We start from the raw sequence: 16,408 nt of genomic DNA, 5'->3' as shown, positions 1-16,408 counted from the left end.
AAAGAATAGCAACATAGACAAACAAGGTGAGAAGCCTTCCGTCTACAAAAACATTATTAATCGACAGGAAGGTACATCATGCAAAAAGAACTTAAAACGTTAATTAAAATATTATTCAAGTAAAGGAGATATTACGAACTTAATAAATAGATGATTTCATTGGCAGTTGTAATCTCTGTGATTCATGTCACAGAAATCGAGCAGGAGACCCAATTGTATGGGAGCCTCCAAGTTGATGAGGCCCAAGATATTGGCTTTGACAACAGTGCAAAGGCAAGCATCCAATTCAACATCAACCAAACCCCTAATGAGGCTGCAGCAAGGGCTATGTGGCTTACCGACACCTAGCTTCAAGAAATCTGCCAACACGTTGGCGCAAAGATTCAAGGTTAGGGTGTCCTTTCGGCATTTGTGTTCATTTTGAGCGTTGGCCATTGACAAAAAGAGCAGGTTGAGGGTGAGAAGAAGAGCAATTGTTGGTAAAGCCCTGGAAGCCATTTGACACAAAACAATTCCTAAGTTAATTAGCTTAAGCGGTTTTTGAAATAGAGATTGAGCTTTATGTTCGGAGAGGCTGAGTGAGGAAAAATGTGAGTGCAATGAGGCTTTTATAGATGGGAGTGGGGAACTGTTTGGTCTTAAAAAAATAGAACGTGGCTCATGTGGGCACATTCCGAGTGAAAATGGGGATTATATACAACTTGGCAGTCAAAACTAAACATTATTTTTTTGATTTTATGCCTGGATCATAATTATTTGAGAGTTTTTATCTAATGTTAGCTGTCGATTCCCCAGCTCTTCCTTTTTCTATAATTTCCCAAGGTTTTTGTTTCAATATCAATGTGAGAGATCGAATGAGCAACACATAATATAATTAGTACGAGAGGATCTGCATTACAGATTTTATGGGAACACCTATTCCTGCAATCACGTAGGTTTGAGACAATTCCCACATGCATGATAAGAACCCAACACTAACAATACTTGAAATTTTAATTATGTCGTCGGTGATCGATTTCTTTTCTAGGTTGTCTATGTATAATTTATATAATATTAACCAAGAATAGCATCCAATCACAAGACATTTGAATGCTAATCTCGGCTTTCGCAGATGATGATTGGGCTTCATTGGCTGCTTTTCAGAGTTTTCAAGTTTTAAGGGCTTGTTATATCTTGTAATCTCTTGGCCATAGTTTCTTGATCGATCTCATCTGGAGGACGACACATACACATGTACGATTCCATTGCCTAGACTTTAGTAACCTGTTTGTCTGCTTGGTATATTTTGCTTCCAAAGTTTAATCACTGAGTAATTACTTTTCTTTAGTTTTGTTATTAAAACAAGAAAATGGCAGAAGCTGAGCAGGAAAGGGGAAGTAAAAAGCAAAGAAAAAGAAAAATATTGATATATTTTGCTACCAAAGTTTAATCAATGTATAATTACTTTTATTACCAACTATATATCATGAACAGTCACCATACAATACATGGAACGAAAAATTTCACCAGTTAACTGTTTTATTCGAGTAAGGCAGGTGAAAACGACTACTTTACACAGCACAGCCTCTGTTATCGAAGTATAGAACAGGGACTATTAAAGCATAAGGAAGATGATCGATGGTAACAAAGAGCTACTGTTTCATATATTAATATGATTAATTACAACTTTTATGGGCAGCGTACTCGATTAACACTTGTGATATGCTGCAAGTACAAGGATTGTAACATAAACTAAGCAAAACCATGCAAAGCTACACGTGGAAGGGAGAGTTAAGAGAAAGGCACACATGATTAACAACCAGTACAACGAAGTAAAATATGTATAAAGCTTGACATGTGTTCATCTCATGCAAGTATTAGCTTAACATTAACAGCCCCCTCAAAAATATCAGCTGTTCCTTTGTAATTTACTTTCAAGCTATGTAACAATAAGTACAAAGCACATGTGTGGTGAGAATTATTGATCGTATTTAATTAAAGCAGTTACACCTTGACGACACACAGTAAACAATTGATGCCCGACGGCTAAATCATTCTCACAAAACACCAAATTTCCAGCTGCTGGCGAAATTGGCTCAAAGCTACGTGATTGCAAGTATATGTGTACCTATAAAAATCTGTGATGTGCAGATCCTGGTACATAATAAAATCATGCTCTAATTGTTGGATCTCTTACATTTTATTGTACCCAGACATCTTTGGAAACTATACATAAATCAAAGGGTTGTTTATCTTCAGAAGAATCAACAGCTAATATTACATGAAAACTCTTAAATAATTGTGATCCAGGCGTATAATCTAATAATCCATGTTGAGTGTTGACTGCCAAGTTGTATGTAATCCCTATTTTCACTCCAAATGTGCCCACATGAACCACGTTCAAATTTTTTTAAGCCCAAACAGTTCCCTATTTCCCATCTATAAAAGCCGTTCTGCACTCAACGTTTTTCATCGCTCAGCCTTCTCTCAGAACCCAAAGTTCATATTCCTCAAATTAAAACCACTCTTGAGCTAATTAACTTAGGAGTTGCTTGAAAAATGGCTTCAAAGGCTTTACCAGCAATTGCTTTTCTTCTCTCACTCAACCTGCTCTTTTTATCAATGGCCAACGCCAACATTAACCAACCCAAATGCGAAAAGAATGGCTTAACCTTAAATGTTTGCGCCAACGTGTTGGAGAATTTCTTGAGTGTACGTGTTGGCAACCCGCGGAGCCCATGCTGCAGCCTCATTAAGGGTTTGGTTGACCTTGAGGCAGATGTTTGCCTTTGCACTCTCGTCGATGCCAATATCCTGGGCCTCGTCCACTTGCGCGCTGCCGTTCAATTGGATTTTCTGCTCGATTTCTGTGAAATGGATCGCAGAGCCTACCATTGCTAAGGAAACCACTCTATTAGTTAATTAAAGCCTATTTGATCTCCATTCTTAAGTGAGGTTAATAATTATATGTTCTACTAATAAAGTTTCTGGGGACGGAAGGTTCTGACCTTCCTCCTCAATGTTGCAATCCTTTGTATTTTACATATTCTACTGTGTGCGATGAGAGTTGTTATCCAAGTAATAAAATCAGTCATTATGAACATGATTATTGCAGTATTTGTGGTTTTGTGAAACATTTGCATAAGGCTTTCCATACATATTTTAAATCAAAAGCGTATAAATGCTTAATTAGTTCTTCTTTTACCATTATATGGCTTCAAACTTCAGAGGCATATGTTCGCCTCCGCAGGTCTTTCTCTGCGAATTACCCTTAAGCCCATCATAGGCAAAACTCCCAAAGATCCGCGCGAGTGCTCTTGTCCTGCCCTAAGTTTGGGTGTGCGTTAATTTTATGCTAACTTAACGAACAGTTTTGGTGGATGTTAAGCTTATTGATGGTCAATTTGGTTGATCTTGAAGCCACCCCTTCGCCTTTGCACCGCCATCAAGTCAATTTGGTCTCCGTTTCCTTGAGCTTGCTGCTCAATAACTGTGGAAAGGAGGTCTCTTCTGGCTTCCAGTAATTAAACACAATGTAATCATAAGGTTAAAATTACTAGATAATGAAAAATTTACTAACTATGGCACCCAAAATTTATTTTTTCAATAAGTTTTTTTGTGGAGGTGTTTACGAGTCGGATTACTTTTTTTAAAAAATAAAAACTTATTATATATATATATATATTGTAATAATGGAGTACATGGTTCTGAAACAAGTCTTCAGTCTAGGCGTAGGTAGAAGACTTGTTTTCAGCCTTAGGCCACGTTTATAACCAAAACCCATTGCTGACCTTTTTTCAGTTTGTTCACAACTCTCACCGGATTACTTGTCAAGGCATGAGTGGGGTTGAGTTTGAGTGTGATTTTTATGTTAAGGTTCGACCTATTTTTAAACATCATTATATTTTTAAATAAATAATTTAATTTAATTTTTATTGTAAAGTACATTTAAAAATATTAAAATATATAACAATATATTAAAAATGTTTTAATAATATATTTAATTTAAATGGATGAATCGGACCTTAAACCTCAAGTTCAAGTTTTAATTGAACCCAATTTCACCCAACTCATAGACACCTCTATATTGATAAATTTATTTCGAGATTAAGTGATAATAATTACATAGCAATATTTTTTTTTTTGAAAGGATACAATTACATAGCAATATTAATTTTCTGGGAGGTTGATTCCACTAGCAACCTATGATTGGCGGACTCTTTTTTCTGTTCTACACGCAGGCAACAGTTTAATGGGGGTTGCTTGTTCCCTATTACGGGTTGCTTGCATTACTACCGCTGGCTAGGTAGCTTTTGTAAAGAAATTAATAGTAATGAAATCTTATATTTGCTTTTTTTTAAAAAAAAAAATTCAAATGTGGGTGATTGGATGCTATTCTTAGTTAATCACAATGGTGATATATTTTATTTAATTAATTAATAAGTTATACCTTGACAACCAAATTATACTATAAAAAAATTGAATTTTAATTACACTTTTTAAAAAAACATATTTTTTTAGTAAAATTTTAAAAATATAGTTATTTAAATTTTTAATTTCTTTTTTTTCATATTTAATAACAATAGAAAAAAGCACAATCTTTGTTAGTGTATATAATTTTTATCGTTACATTTTATTAATAATGGATATGAAAATTTATATACTGAGATTAGATCTATAAAAATATTTTAAAATATAAAAAAATATCATTAAAAATATTTTTAATAATACATTTTTAAAGTGTACTCTTTTAAGTCAAATTTATTGTAATGTCAATAAATAATTGCTGATGATATAATTAAAATTTAAAAAATTGAGTTCTTATTATTCATTTGGCACCTAAATCAAAGCTACGTGATTGGAAGTATAGGTGTTCCATAAAATCTATAATGGAGATCCTTTGTACTAAAATTACGCGCAAATTATTCCATCTCTTACATTGTTATTGAAGCAAAAACCTCGGAAAATTATAGAAAAATGGAAGAATCGACAGCTAACGTTACATGAGAACTCTCTAATAATTGCGATCCATCCCGGCGAAGAACCCATGTTGAGTGTTGACTGCCCAGTCGTGCATAATCCCCATTTTCACTCCAGATGTGCCCACATGAGCCACGTTCCATTGTTTTATGTCCAAACAGCTCCCCATCTCCCATCTGTAAAAGCTTCTCTGCGCTCAACATTTTCCCTCACTCAGCCTTTTCTAAAGTTCAATCTCTATTTCAAAAGCCACTTAAGCTAATTGCCTGAGGGAAATGGCTTCAAAGGCTTCAGCAACAATTGCCCTTCTTCTCACCCTCAACCTGCTCTTTTCATCAATGACCAACGCTGACAATCAACCCAAATGCCAAAAGAATGGCTTAACTTTGAACGTTTGCGCCAACCTGTTGAAAGGTGTCGTGAAGGTAGATGTTGGTAACCCACAGAAACCATGCTGCAGCCTCATTAAGGGTTTGGTTGATCTTGAAGCGGATGTTTGCCTTTGCATTGGAATTACAAACAAGTATTGTAAAATCCAGAATTATTAATGATTGTTTTTATGGCATACATGTGCCAATAAACAATTCACAAAGTTCACACACAAATGGGTTTATTAATTAGAGTGATTTTGTTATATAAACACTTGTATAGTCAATGACGAATTTAAAATTTTATATAAGAGATGGTTAAATAGTAATCATACCAAGTCGTGAATCGGGTTAATAATTCGGTTTAGAGAAATTAATCACTTTTAAAATTATATGTTTTCAAATTCATAAATATAAATAGATATAAAGTAGAAAGAAAAATTAATATTAGATTTTTACATTAAGCATTGTAAGCTACGTTCAACGCTTTCATACTTTCAAATTAATCGAATAACTAAATCATTATTAATATTTTTAACAATCATTTTGTACCTATTTGATTTAAAAAAGTTATTTAATTTTTCATGTTAATGTATGAGATATTGCATAATTACCTAAATTGAATTAATAAATTATAAGAAAAATTAAAATAAAAAATTATACTCTTCAAGCAATTAAGCAATTCATATTTTATTCCATAGGACTATAACATATTTTACACAATAATACAAAATATTTTAATAAAGTTGTCATAGCTCAAACTTACGTTTTGAGACATAACAGACTTCACATACTTATGAGATGAATCCCATAAGCATTTAAGGCAATAATATCATACTAAATCAAATGTAATACACTTACGATCTTTTCAAAATTTACACTTTACAAAACCTCAAGTCTCCAAATATAATATTAAAATACAATTCTCCAAAAAATATAAATTTCTCATCTAGGTAATATCTATTTAACAAAATAAAAACTGAATACTCACATTAAAACTTATAATTATCCAAGGGCATATGTTAATCTTACTAACCAAAACTCTAATTAAGCAAGTTTGGGCAAGTTTGACTTCCAAACTTACAAAGATATTGAAATGAGTACAACTACTCAGCAAGTAATTGATATTAACTAAACTACTTTATTAGCTTAAAAACCTCTTCTTCTATTCTTTCTTTATTAATAAACCTAAAGGTCCTATCTACAATTAAAAAAAAGGTTAGACTTATATTATACTTATTTATTTAATGTAGACTATAATTTAGTACTTACTTTTTTATATAACTAATTAAGTAGATTTTTTTAGGAATATTACAAAAGTTACGCTAAAAAAATGAAAAGTTTTTTTAAAAAATACATATTATATAAATGTTTAAATCGAATTGATAGATTGTAAGAAAAATCAAAGCCAAAAATTACAGCATCTATTATACGTTCAAAAACAGATAACAGCAAGCACCTCTGTACAAACATAACCTCTGCAAAAATGTATTGTTAACAACTATACTCGATCTGGGGAAGGAATTTTTGAACATATACCCGAGTTAGAGATGCTGGGCAAATCCCCCTATTTGAACAAAATAAACAACTTAACATCTTCCCTGTACACTGAATTTCCAGCAAAAGCAGCTCGCGAATGAGATACTCATCCAGCAAAAATCCCACACACCGCACCTTGTCAAGAGTCGAACAGCATATGCATCAGATTCCGACAACTCAGACATGCCATACAGAAAGCAAACAACCATACAAACCATACTATAATCTGCAAGGCAGGCTCTCGTTCATCTTCCCTGTAGGCATCCATCAACTGCAAAGTTCCTTGATCGCGGAAAAGGAATCCAGTGGAAACCATCCAATCCAGATTTCCTCAAGTTCATTGTTGACGGTTCCACCCTAGGGCAACCCCTCAGAATGTGGTGGACGTGTTGAGAAATTCAGAACATATCATCCATAATAATTTTTTTTTGGATAAGTTGGTATATGAGACTCAAATTATGTTAAGTTATACATTATTAAAATAAATCTTGAGATTCATTCGAGTATTTGATTTATTATTAAAAAAATAAAATTCAATTTTTTTTAAATTTAAAAAATTAACTCTTAAAATATATTATAAATAATTATGAATTGGCAAGAAATCGCTAATTAAAAAAATCAGATTCTATGGGTGTTGTTTTCTTGGGTCTTAATCCCGTGTAAAAGACCTTAGAAATTGTGGAGAGGATTGACATTTCGAGAGGTTATTGGTCACGTCTTTTTTTGGAATATATTTAAAGAAGCAAAATTTTGTGGTGAATCTCTTATAGAAATAGGTGTCGGCAGAGGTGACTAGTGACACGATGGCCGTCTGGTTCGGTAACACCGTTCTATCCAAAGGAGTTGATTTGAGTTATTTCAGCGTAGAGTTTTGGTTGAGATCTCGGTAAAAGTGGAAAATTCTTTTTGATTATTTAATTGCTTAATTTGGTTGTGTTTTTCATTGTTGTTTGTATTTTTGGTTTGCTATATTGTTAGGAGTCGAGCTTTGAATTTGTAGCAGCACTACGGGTATGTATACATATATATGGACTTAATGACGATTAATTAAATAAATTGTATATGTAAATGAAAATTTAAAATTATTTAGAAAAATTTTAATTAATTTTTATATCTTTATTGTGTTTTATTAAAATTTTATATTTTTATTTTAAGATAAATAAGTTTTTATATTTTTATTTTAAATTAAATAAATTTTTATAATTAATAATTAAATTAGTTAAAGTGCTATTTATGATTTTATATCGTGTGTCATTGACGTGACATGTTAATATATTATAATTAATAATGATATGACATGTTGACATATCATAATTGATGATAATATAATATATTAATTTGACATGATAATATAATTATATGATTTTTTTACAATTCATATCAATGTCATGTCAGTACTATGTAGATATAAAATGACAAATGATATTTATAACGTTTTATTTGATTCAAAATAAAAATATAAAATATTAATTGAAAGCAATAAATAAAGAAAAGTTTATTTTAATTTTTTTAAATAATTTAGGGACTTATTTGAGCATTATGCTTAAATAAATTTTGATTAGTTAAATATTAAGTAAATCCTACATATATATATATATTGCCTCAATAAAAGATCTTGTATATAGAAACTTTTCATTTCACTAAAACAAAATAAACATAATTTTCAAATAAGCTCTTAAGCTATTTAAAAAAATTCAAATAAACCCTTTCATTTCCTATCATTTTTCATCTCGTGTTCGACCTTCATGATCATTTTATTACTTCTAGTTGCTAATATTCTTCATTGTATCTCATTCTTTTTTATTTTTTCCCCTAAATTTATTACTTATTTCAAGTGAAATAATAATATATATATTTCTATTTCTATAACAATGAAATGAGCATTCATGAAAGTAGTATGGCATATGTGTATTTGGTGGAATGAAATTATTGTTGTCGACATTGCTACTAATCAGAAATTCACAATGGTGATAGAGGCAAAAGGAGGACCATATATATTTTTTTAATTTCTCTAATACTAATAATCCCTTTTTAATTAATTCTGAATCAAATGTAAAATCGATCAAACAAATATAGTATGTAAAAAGTTTGTGTACTATGAAATATAAAAAATTCAACTCCGTTGTCAAACTAAATACACTACCAGATTCCTAAAACAAGAAAAAGATTACTAGACAGGCCTAAGGCAACATGGGTTGAAGAATGTCCAAATTAGTGGGCCTTGAGCCCGTTATTTTGTTTATGCCTTGCTCTGTCTACCCCGAGTTGTGGTTTTATTATGGGCTCATGGCCCATGGCTTTCCAGGTATCGAGTAAGATAACTACTGTTGGTTGGTTCTGGAGAAAGTGAAAGGCCAAAAAAAATGGCAGGGAGATTGAGCAACGCCGCGTCACGGATCATGGGCGGAAACGGCATCGTTTCGCGCTCCGTCGCCTCCTCTCTTCGCCTCCGTTCTGGCATGGGCCTCCCTGTGGGCAAACACATCGTGCCCGACAAGCCCGTAAGTTCAATCACTTTATAGTTTTTCGGATTTATTCCTCGATTATCATTGGAACAATTTATCCAAAACCCTAAAAAAGTAACATTTTCACTTCTTTTTGACGCTTCAGCTTCCTGTAAATGACGAGCTAATTTGGGACAATGGAACTGCATTTCCAGAACCTTGTATAGATCGAATCGCTGATACTGTCGGAAAGGTAAGAAATTTATCGATTTTTGAGGTCCGTTGTATGATTATCGTTGTGCAATTTTGGATTATTTGATGAGATTGAGTTTCTTTTGTTTTTCACTGGTTTATTCTTATGTGTCATTTCATTTTGTTAATTTCGTTTTTTGAGAACAGTATGAGGCATTGGCTTGGATGTGCGGAGGTTTGAGCTTCTTTGCATCGTTGGGATTATTAGCTTGTTGGAATGACAAAGCCTCTAAGATTCCATTCGTCAGTTCAAAATCTCTGACTTGATTATTTGATTTTGCCTTACTTCATTTATAGTTTTCTTTCTAGTTCTTTCATTTCTTCATGTGATATTAATGTAGTGCTTTGGTGATGTTTGTGGATATGTTTTGAATTGGAAAAAAGTACCATGGTTGTCTGCTTAGAAAATTGAATGTCATGCTCAAATGAGTGGTGATCCTGGATAGGGGACCATTTCTGAATTATATTAACTATCCACTTCTGAATGAAATATAGTTTCTTAGTAGAGGAAGCTAGCCTGTTTTCAACAATCATTAGAGTTGAGTGTAAGAATTTCATACAGGCTCATGTCTTTGGTTTTTGTTTTCTTTCTTCTCTATTTAACCTTGGGAATGTAATCAGAATTTTCATTTTCCTGAACATGTTGAATTGTTTTTTTTTTTCTTTGAAAGGGAACATGTTGAATTGTTGATATGGGCCCTTGCCCTGGATCTGCCTCATTCTTCTGCATGCTGCAGTTTTATGTTCATCTGTCTTCCCTATTGTCTGTAATAACATGCTTCCTGATTTTTCCTTGCAAAAATTGTTTCTCCTGAGTGTCAATGTTCTTTTAAAATCCTTGTGCTTTTTTTTACTGAATGTATCTTCTGTGCTCAGGAGGCAGAAGTTTTCTATTGATTGGAATGTACTGTCTCATTTTGACGATTGGTTTTCTTCTACAGTATTAGTAATTATATCTCATGTTCAATTAGCAAAGTTGCAAAAATGTTTTGGGGTTTGCAAGAAGCCTTTGTAGGACAGCTTCCTTTCATCCCTGTACTAGAATGATGAAAAAGCACTGCAACATCACATGCATAGATACCTAAAGTGGATTCTTAAAAATCTCTATTTGTGGATAGGATAAGGGTTTTCAGCACAATGGGTTAAAACTGTTAAATATGAGCCTTCTGGAGAGGTATTCAGTATTAAATTGCTCTCATCCATCTGGCAAGACATAGGAAACCACTGTTAACTTTTTCAATTAGATCTTTTGTTTCCATAATATTCTAAATTTTGTTCTTCTTGAGAAATGGTTGTGAGAAATTAAAACAATAATTTTGCTACTAGCAGTCTTATGCCTGTGTGTGGTTTAGTAATCTCTGTTTTGGAAGATTGCGTTTGCTTTTTTTATCGTATAGCCTTTAATTTCATTTTTCACTGATATATCAATAAACATTTCATATGGTGAGCCATTAGTAGCTAGAGGGAAGTTTATGTGACGTACATTTCATGAATTTGGTGTAAAAATGTTGTTGCTTGCAAGAATTTAGTTTGTTATACCCTTAAGGTTATTTTACTCGCTGGTTAGACTATTTGAACTTTTCATGCTCTGATTGATGTCATTTCTCTTCTGTTAACCAGACACCAAAAGTATATCCATATGACAACTTGCGGGTGGAGCTGGGTGGAGAACCATAGGTAGATCCTTTTGCGAGCAATCGTACAGTTATTGTGTTTCACATGTGTCCTCGTTTGTTCATTTGTGTACTTTTGGAACTCAGAAACTGTTAAATAATGGATTGTGTTGGTTTCTTGCCCAACCGAACATTTTGAACAAATAGCCTAATGTGGTTTGGTGCTGGACTCGTTGAAGATCTTATTATAAGAAAGCATTGCCTCCTTTCCTTTTTTCAGTTTGGTGTTGAATTTCGGCAGAATCACAAATTGATGTATGATTACAATGTTACGTAATATATTATTGAAAATCATCCTGTTTTTTTATTTTTAAAAGATGAGTTTTTATTAATGATAAGCTGGAATGTCATGGGGAGTCTTCAACGTTGAGATTTGGAGACTCCTGTTAGTATGGAAGCTATCTTGAGAAGAGCCTGTTCTGTACAATTACAAAAAGAGCAGCTGCTCAAGGAGCACTTGGGAGCATCTCAACACGGATAATCTCAAAAACAAGCAGAGTTCTGGATAAAATCTCTAAACAAAAGTTTAATACTAGTGAAACTTTATCAGAGTGATAAGATAAGTGAGTAGCTTATGTGGCCTTAGACCGAAAAACTGCCAATCAAACAAGTGAATCATTCCGGTTGAAACCCCGGCAAGTCTTCAAAGGTAGACAAACAGGGATCACGCCTAGAAGCCTCCAAGAGCAATCATCCCTCTTACTTTTCCTGCAGCAATCAAAACGAAGAATTCCCTTGCAAGCTGATCACCTTCCCTATAATCATTCTGTTATCTATGCTTACATGGGACAGAAAGTATATCTTTTTGTACCTTTCATGTTACAGAATGAATGGCAAAGAGTAACGTGAGAGGAATGGGTAAAAAAGAACGTAAGCCGAACTTGAAATTTGTTTAGGAGGAGCTTTATGCAGTTGATTTTAACTCCAACCTTGATAATTTATCATTTCAATACCTATATATTCCAAAGCCGTTTCTGAATAGGTAAACTGTTTAATGATTGGGGAGCATGGGGGCTGCTCTGTTTCTGAGATATAAGCCTCATGCAATTGCCTTTGGTTGGGGTCACCATCTGGTTGGTTCAGAGAACGTAGCATCGGTAAGACGGGTATCGAGTGGCTGATAGGCGCACTTACTCCGACACTGTTCTTCCATGGTGAAAAGAAATGTCTCATTTGATAGGGGATGGGCACATTTTCACAGCCCAAGTTTATCAACATCGCCATATGTTCACCACTCAATTTTATCTACATTGACGAATCCCTAGTTTTCCAATCAATGTATGAGTATAGTTGGCCTTCTGGATCATTCTCGTCCTAATCATTACCCTGTGGAAATTGATCATCTCGAAATCAATTATGCTTTAGATTCAGAAGCCCTCATTTCTTAATATTACCCTCCTAGTTTCGAGCGTTAGTTTCATAAAGATGGTAAAAGACTATTAGAAAATATAGTCTGGAGCAGATATCCCTAGTTTGATAATGTTTAGGACTATAGTACTGCATCCACTTAAAAATTGGGAGGAAGTATCTTGACGTTGCACCGTTAATTATGGGCGTTCGAGTTCTTGAGTTATACTTCCAACAATCGTTGCGTTGTGTTCCTTTCAAGCTCATGCCTGTCAATTTTTTCCTGAAACACGAGTCTTGGCGCCAACTCATGGCCTTATTTTTTATTCTTAAAGTTGATATAATTGTGTTGTCATTTTTACGTTAGATGATTGGTGCAGGGCTAGATATTTATAGTTCTTCAAATAACTTAATAGAGACTTTGGATAGTGCGTGTGGTCGTGGTCTGCATCAACCAAGTTCAATGTGAATGGTTCGGCTGTTAGCAAACCAGTTTTGGCAGGAATGAGGTTGGTGAAATGCCAATCGTCAAATCAAAGGTTTGTTCTCGAAGTGCAAATGGGTGGCAGAGTCAACAATTCCGGTTGTTGCAATCATTTTCGAAGCAATCAATTTCTAAGTCAGCCCGAGGGTGGCCGTCAAAAAGATTCCTCTACTGCTAGATGGTTTCTTGGGTAGACGACTCTAATGGAGAATTGTTCTAACATGTTCTTACTCGCTTACTAAAAATGAAAAATCATGTAAAGAAAAAGGGTCTTTTATTCAATTTTTACTATAATTTGTCTATCAATTGGGTTGAGGAATATTGGGAGGGATTGTAGGAGTGGAGTTGAGGCCTATCTCTTGAATTATCATATCCATGCTAAACATTGGTGGAAGGATTAAGGGGTGATTCTTCAGTTCTCCCTACAAATACAGGTAAAGTCTTTTTTGGCACTTGACAGCAAACGTGAGATCTTTCGACAGATATCAGTTCGTATGTTCCAAATTTCTCAACTCCCAACAGGGTCAATGTTTTTGAAGGAAATCTTCTTTTTCTCGTTTCGACTCTCTTTTAACTCCAATTCAGTCTTGTGTTTTACTATTTCTGGATTTGTTTCTGTACAAACTCGCTTGTCTGTGGTTTGGTAGCTTTGGCACAACAGGAATTTTGCTTTTATGTTTCCTTGAGGTCTTTGTTAGTTGTTAGCAATGGGACGATTCCTGTGCAGTGAGTCGCCTTCCCTACGGCAATTCATTGCTGTTCATAAAACTGAGATTATTAACAAACAAAATCCCCGAAGAGGAAAACAGGACAAAAGGTTCGCACTACTATACATTTTATCCCTTTATCCTGGATTTGAAGGAAGTTTCACTTCATGGGCTTCAGTTGGACTTTTGCAGGGAAGAAACAAATCCTTGACGGAAAGTAAAGGAAATCTGAAAAAAACCCACTGTGATTTCGACGTTCATGAACAGTCGCTGTAGAACTAAAGAATCAAGTCATTATTACGCCCCATGTGCTTCCAAGGCCAATTACAAAACAAAGTGCCAAACCTTTTCCTTCCTAAATCTGCAAATACCCACCCCCACCGGTCCAGTTTTCCAGTTCACTTGAAAGCTAGGAGACAGAACAACCTCATCAGCATTCACATGTCTGGCGATCGATTTGAACCTGTCCTATTCATTCTTGGTTGCACAATTATTTCTCTTACCTTTGTTAAACTCTGATGGTCATAATTGGCTAGATATAATTAGGAAGCTCTATACGGTGATGAACATTAAAATTACAATGGCATTGGTGTATAGCCAGAAATCTCAGTCACGAGATCTTCTCTGCGGTGGCTGTGAGTCAATAGCTGCCAATTATTTGGTGGAAACCACACGTGATTACTAGCACTAATACTTACATGCTCATAGAAGCTTCAAGCTTGTCAACTTAAGTATAATATTTTTTTAATCTAGATGATTATTATGATTATTAAACTCTATACGCCTCTCAATTACTATAATAATCTGCATCTATCACTTCTTCATATTCATGTAATGACAAAATTGTAACTGAAATCTATGTGATCTATAAGAGATCATTTTGACCTTAGTTTTATCTATTATAGGAATATTACTATAAATCAATCTATTCATCTGTTTCACCCTAAAGAAACAAAGTAAAAATAATGCATGAACAAACTACAATCCTTCAGCTCGATCCATCCCAAAACTCTTCCTATTGTTATTGTCCATACCTCTTGTGCACAAATTATTCTCTTACAACCATATGAAAACAAGAATATTTTGAATTTATAGCAATGAGATATCTTTCTTTCTATCTTTATCATATTAGTAAAGGAGAATAAATGACAACTTAAATTGCAGGCAAATCTATATTGCAACAGTGTTTGAGGCTTATCCCTGCATGTTGTGCTCGCAGCTAGGTTGCATCCCCTATATTCCAACCCAACGTGCCCACATGGCTTTCAACCACAATGTTTGAACGTAAACAGTACTTCCTTTCAAATCCCCTGGCTACCTCCTCCAATAAAAAACCTCAGCCTGCGTAACCTTTTTCATCACTTACATTCTCTATAGAACAGAGTTTACTGTCTATACCAAAAACCATATATAATTAGCATTTAAGCACTTAGTGTCTCTTAGATATGGCTCCAAAGACAGTAGCATCAACTGCCCTTCTTCTCTCCCTCAACATTCTCTTCTTCACTTTGGTCAGCTCCACCAATGTGCCTTGCCCACCAACACCTAAGAGCCCCAAGCCTCCTCACAAGACCCCACCCTCGCCCAAGCCCGCCTCTTGCCCTAAGGATGCTCTAAAACTGGGTGTTTGTGCTGACTTGTTGAATTTGGTGCAGGCTGTTGTTGGTAACCCAGCAAAGACCCCATGCTGCTCTCTCCTTGCGGGTTTGGCTGATGCTGAAGCTGCTGTTTGCCTCTGCACTGCCATCAAGGCCAACGTCTTGGGCGCTAACCTTAATATCCCCGTTTCATTGTCCTTGCTGCTCAATTACTGTGGAAAGAAGATCCCTGCTGGCTACCAGTGCGCTTAAACTCCTTCTGCTTACTTTTAATCAGTCTCTTTGTACTTTTAGTAATGTTTGGTCATTTTTATAATCTTTTCACGGTGTGTTTGGACTTTTGGTAGTATGTTTATGGGGTGTACTCATTCACTAAGTGTTACTACTATATTTATTTTAAGGAAGGCAGGCTTCTCACCTTCTAGTCCTTAATATGTACCTTATTGTAGTGAAACAAGAATGCACGTATCATATCATTCTCTCTAATAAAATGAGAAATTTACCCAAAGAAACCGCATTATATACGATCGCAAAGCTCAGGAATGTTGCTTTCTCTATTTCCGTTTTCCTCCAAGATCCCTTTTCCACGACTATTGGAAAAATTTGTTTTGTCCAGCGCCACCTCTGAACCATTGCCATGACATGTGTTGATTAATTACGAGAGTTTGGACTGAGAATTTTGGCTCGTAAAGAAAAGCTCGACAAGAAATAAATTAACCTATATGAACTGAACTCTCTTGTGAGATGCGCTGCTACTTTTACTTTTCACTACATTGCAGCCTTCTAATAGGCAAAAGCTTCTGAGTTTTAACCCAGCTAGTTAGCCCTCCTTCCTAACAAATTAATTACTCATCAGTGGAAAATTAAGAAGATATCAGATAACAAAAAGCTTCCTCCGGACATTTTCCGAAGATCTGTTGGCGTTAGATAAAAAAAAAAATTAACACTAGGGTACAAGCTTCGAGCACGCAATTGATCATAGAGATTAATCATTGTTTGAGTTCCCTCAATATTACGGACATTACACATAGCATTAG

At 34.5% G+C, this 16,408-nt stretch overlaps 2 protein-coding genes and 1 pseudogene across 2 annotated transcripts; all 3 read left to right on the top strand.

Moving 5' to 3' along the window:
* The first annotated feature begins 2,466 nt into the window (after positions 1-2,466).
* On the top strand, positions 2,467-3,503 carry LOC110424383 (14 kDa proline-rich protein DC2.15-like). The gene is made up of 2 exons (XM_089784973.1): positions 2,467-2,798; positions 3,428-3,503. Exons 1-2 carry the CDS (start codon positions 2,539-2,541, stop codon positions 3,501-3,503), a joined length of 336 nt encoding a protein of 111 aa, XP_089641099.1. The 5' UTR covers positions 2,467-2,538.
* Positions 3,504-9,200: 5,697 nt separating this feature from the next.
* On the top strand, positions 9,201-11,454 carry LOC110415030 (NADH dehydrogenase ubiquinone 1 beta subcomplex subunit). Its single transcript, XM_021426505.2, has 4 exons — positions 9,201-9,367; positions 9,477-9,563; positions 9,710-9,805; positions 11,183-11,454. Exons 1-4 carry the CDS (start codon positions 9,230-9,232, stop codon positions 11,237-11,239), a joined length of 378 nt encoding a protein of 125 aa, XP_021282180.1. The 5' UTR covers positions 9,201-9,229; the 3' UTR covers positions 11,240-11,454.
* A 3,432-nt stretch (positions 11,455-14,886) lies between these two features.
* LOC110415022 (14 kDa proline-rich protein DC2.15 pseudogene) lies at positions 14,887-15,868 on the top strand (annotated as a pseudogene).
* Positions 15,869-16,408: the final 540 nt, after the last annotated feature.

Source organism: Theobroma umbraticum, unplaced genomic scaffold (genome assembly GCF_002168275.2).
Source record: "Theobroma umbraticum cultivar Fairchild unplaced genomic scaffold, ASM216827v3 scaffold_30.0, whole genome shotgun sequence".
NCBI classification, from domain to species: domain Eukaryota; kingdom Viridiplantae; phylum Streptophyta; class Magnoliopsida; order Malvales; family Malvaceae; genus Theobroma; species Theobroma umbraticum.
Note: the sequence above shows the minus strand (reverse complement) of the source record. Positions and strands in the feature narration are given on the sequence as shown.

What these genes read in the sequence shown, in the direction of transcription:
- LOC110415030 (XM_021426505.2), top strand. Translation starts at nt 9,230, where the DNA reads ATGGCAGGGAGATTGAGCAACGCCGCGTCACGGATCATGGGCGGAAAC. An exon ending in ACATCGTGCCCGACAAGCCC is followed by an intron (nt 9,368 to 9,476) that starts GTAAGTTCAATC and finishes TTGACGCTTCAG; the next exon opens with CTTCCTGTAAATGACGAGCT. An exon ending in TCGCTGATACTGTCGGAAAG is followed by an intron (nt 9,564 to 9,709) that starts GTAAGAAATTTA and finishes TTTTGAGAACAG; the next exon opens with TATGAGGCATTGGCTTGGAT.
- LOC110424383 (XM_089784973.1), top strand. Translation starts at nt 2,539, where the DNA reads ATGGCTTCAAAGGCTTTACCAGCAATTGCTTTTCTTCTCTCACTCAAC. An exon ending in GTCGATGCCAATATCCTGGG is followed by an intron (nt 2,799 to 3,427) that starts CCTCGTCCACTT and finishes GCACCGCCATCA; the next exon opens with AGTCAATTTGGTCTCCGTTT.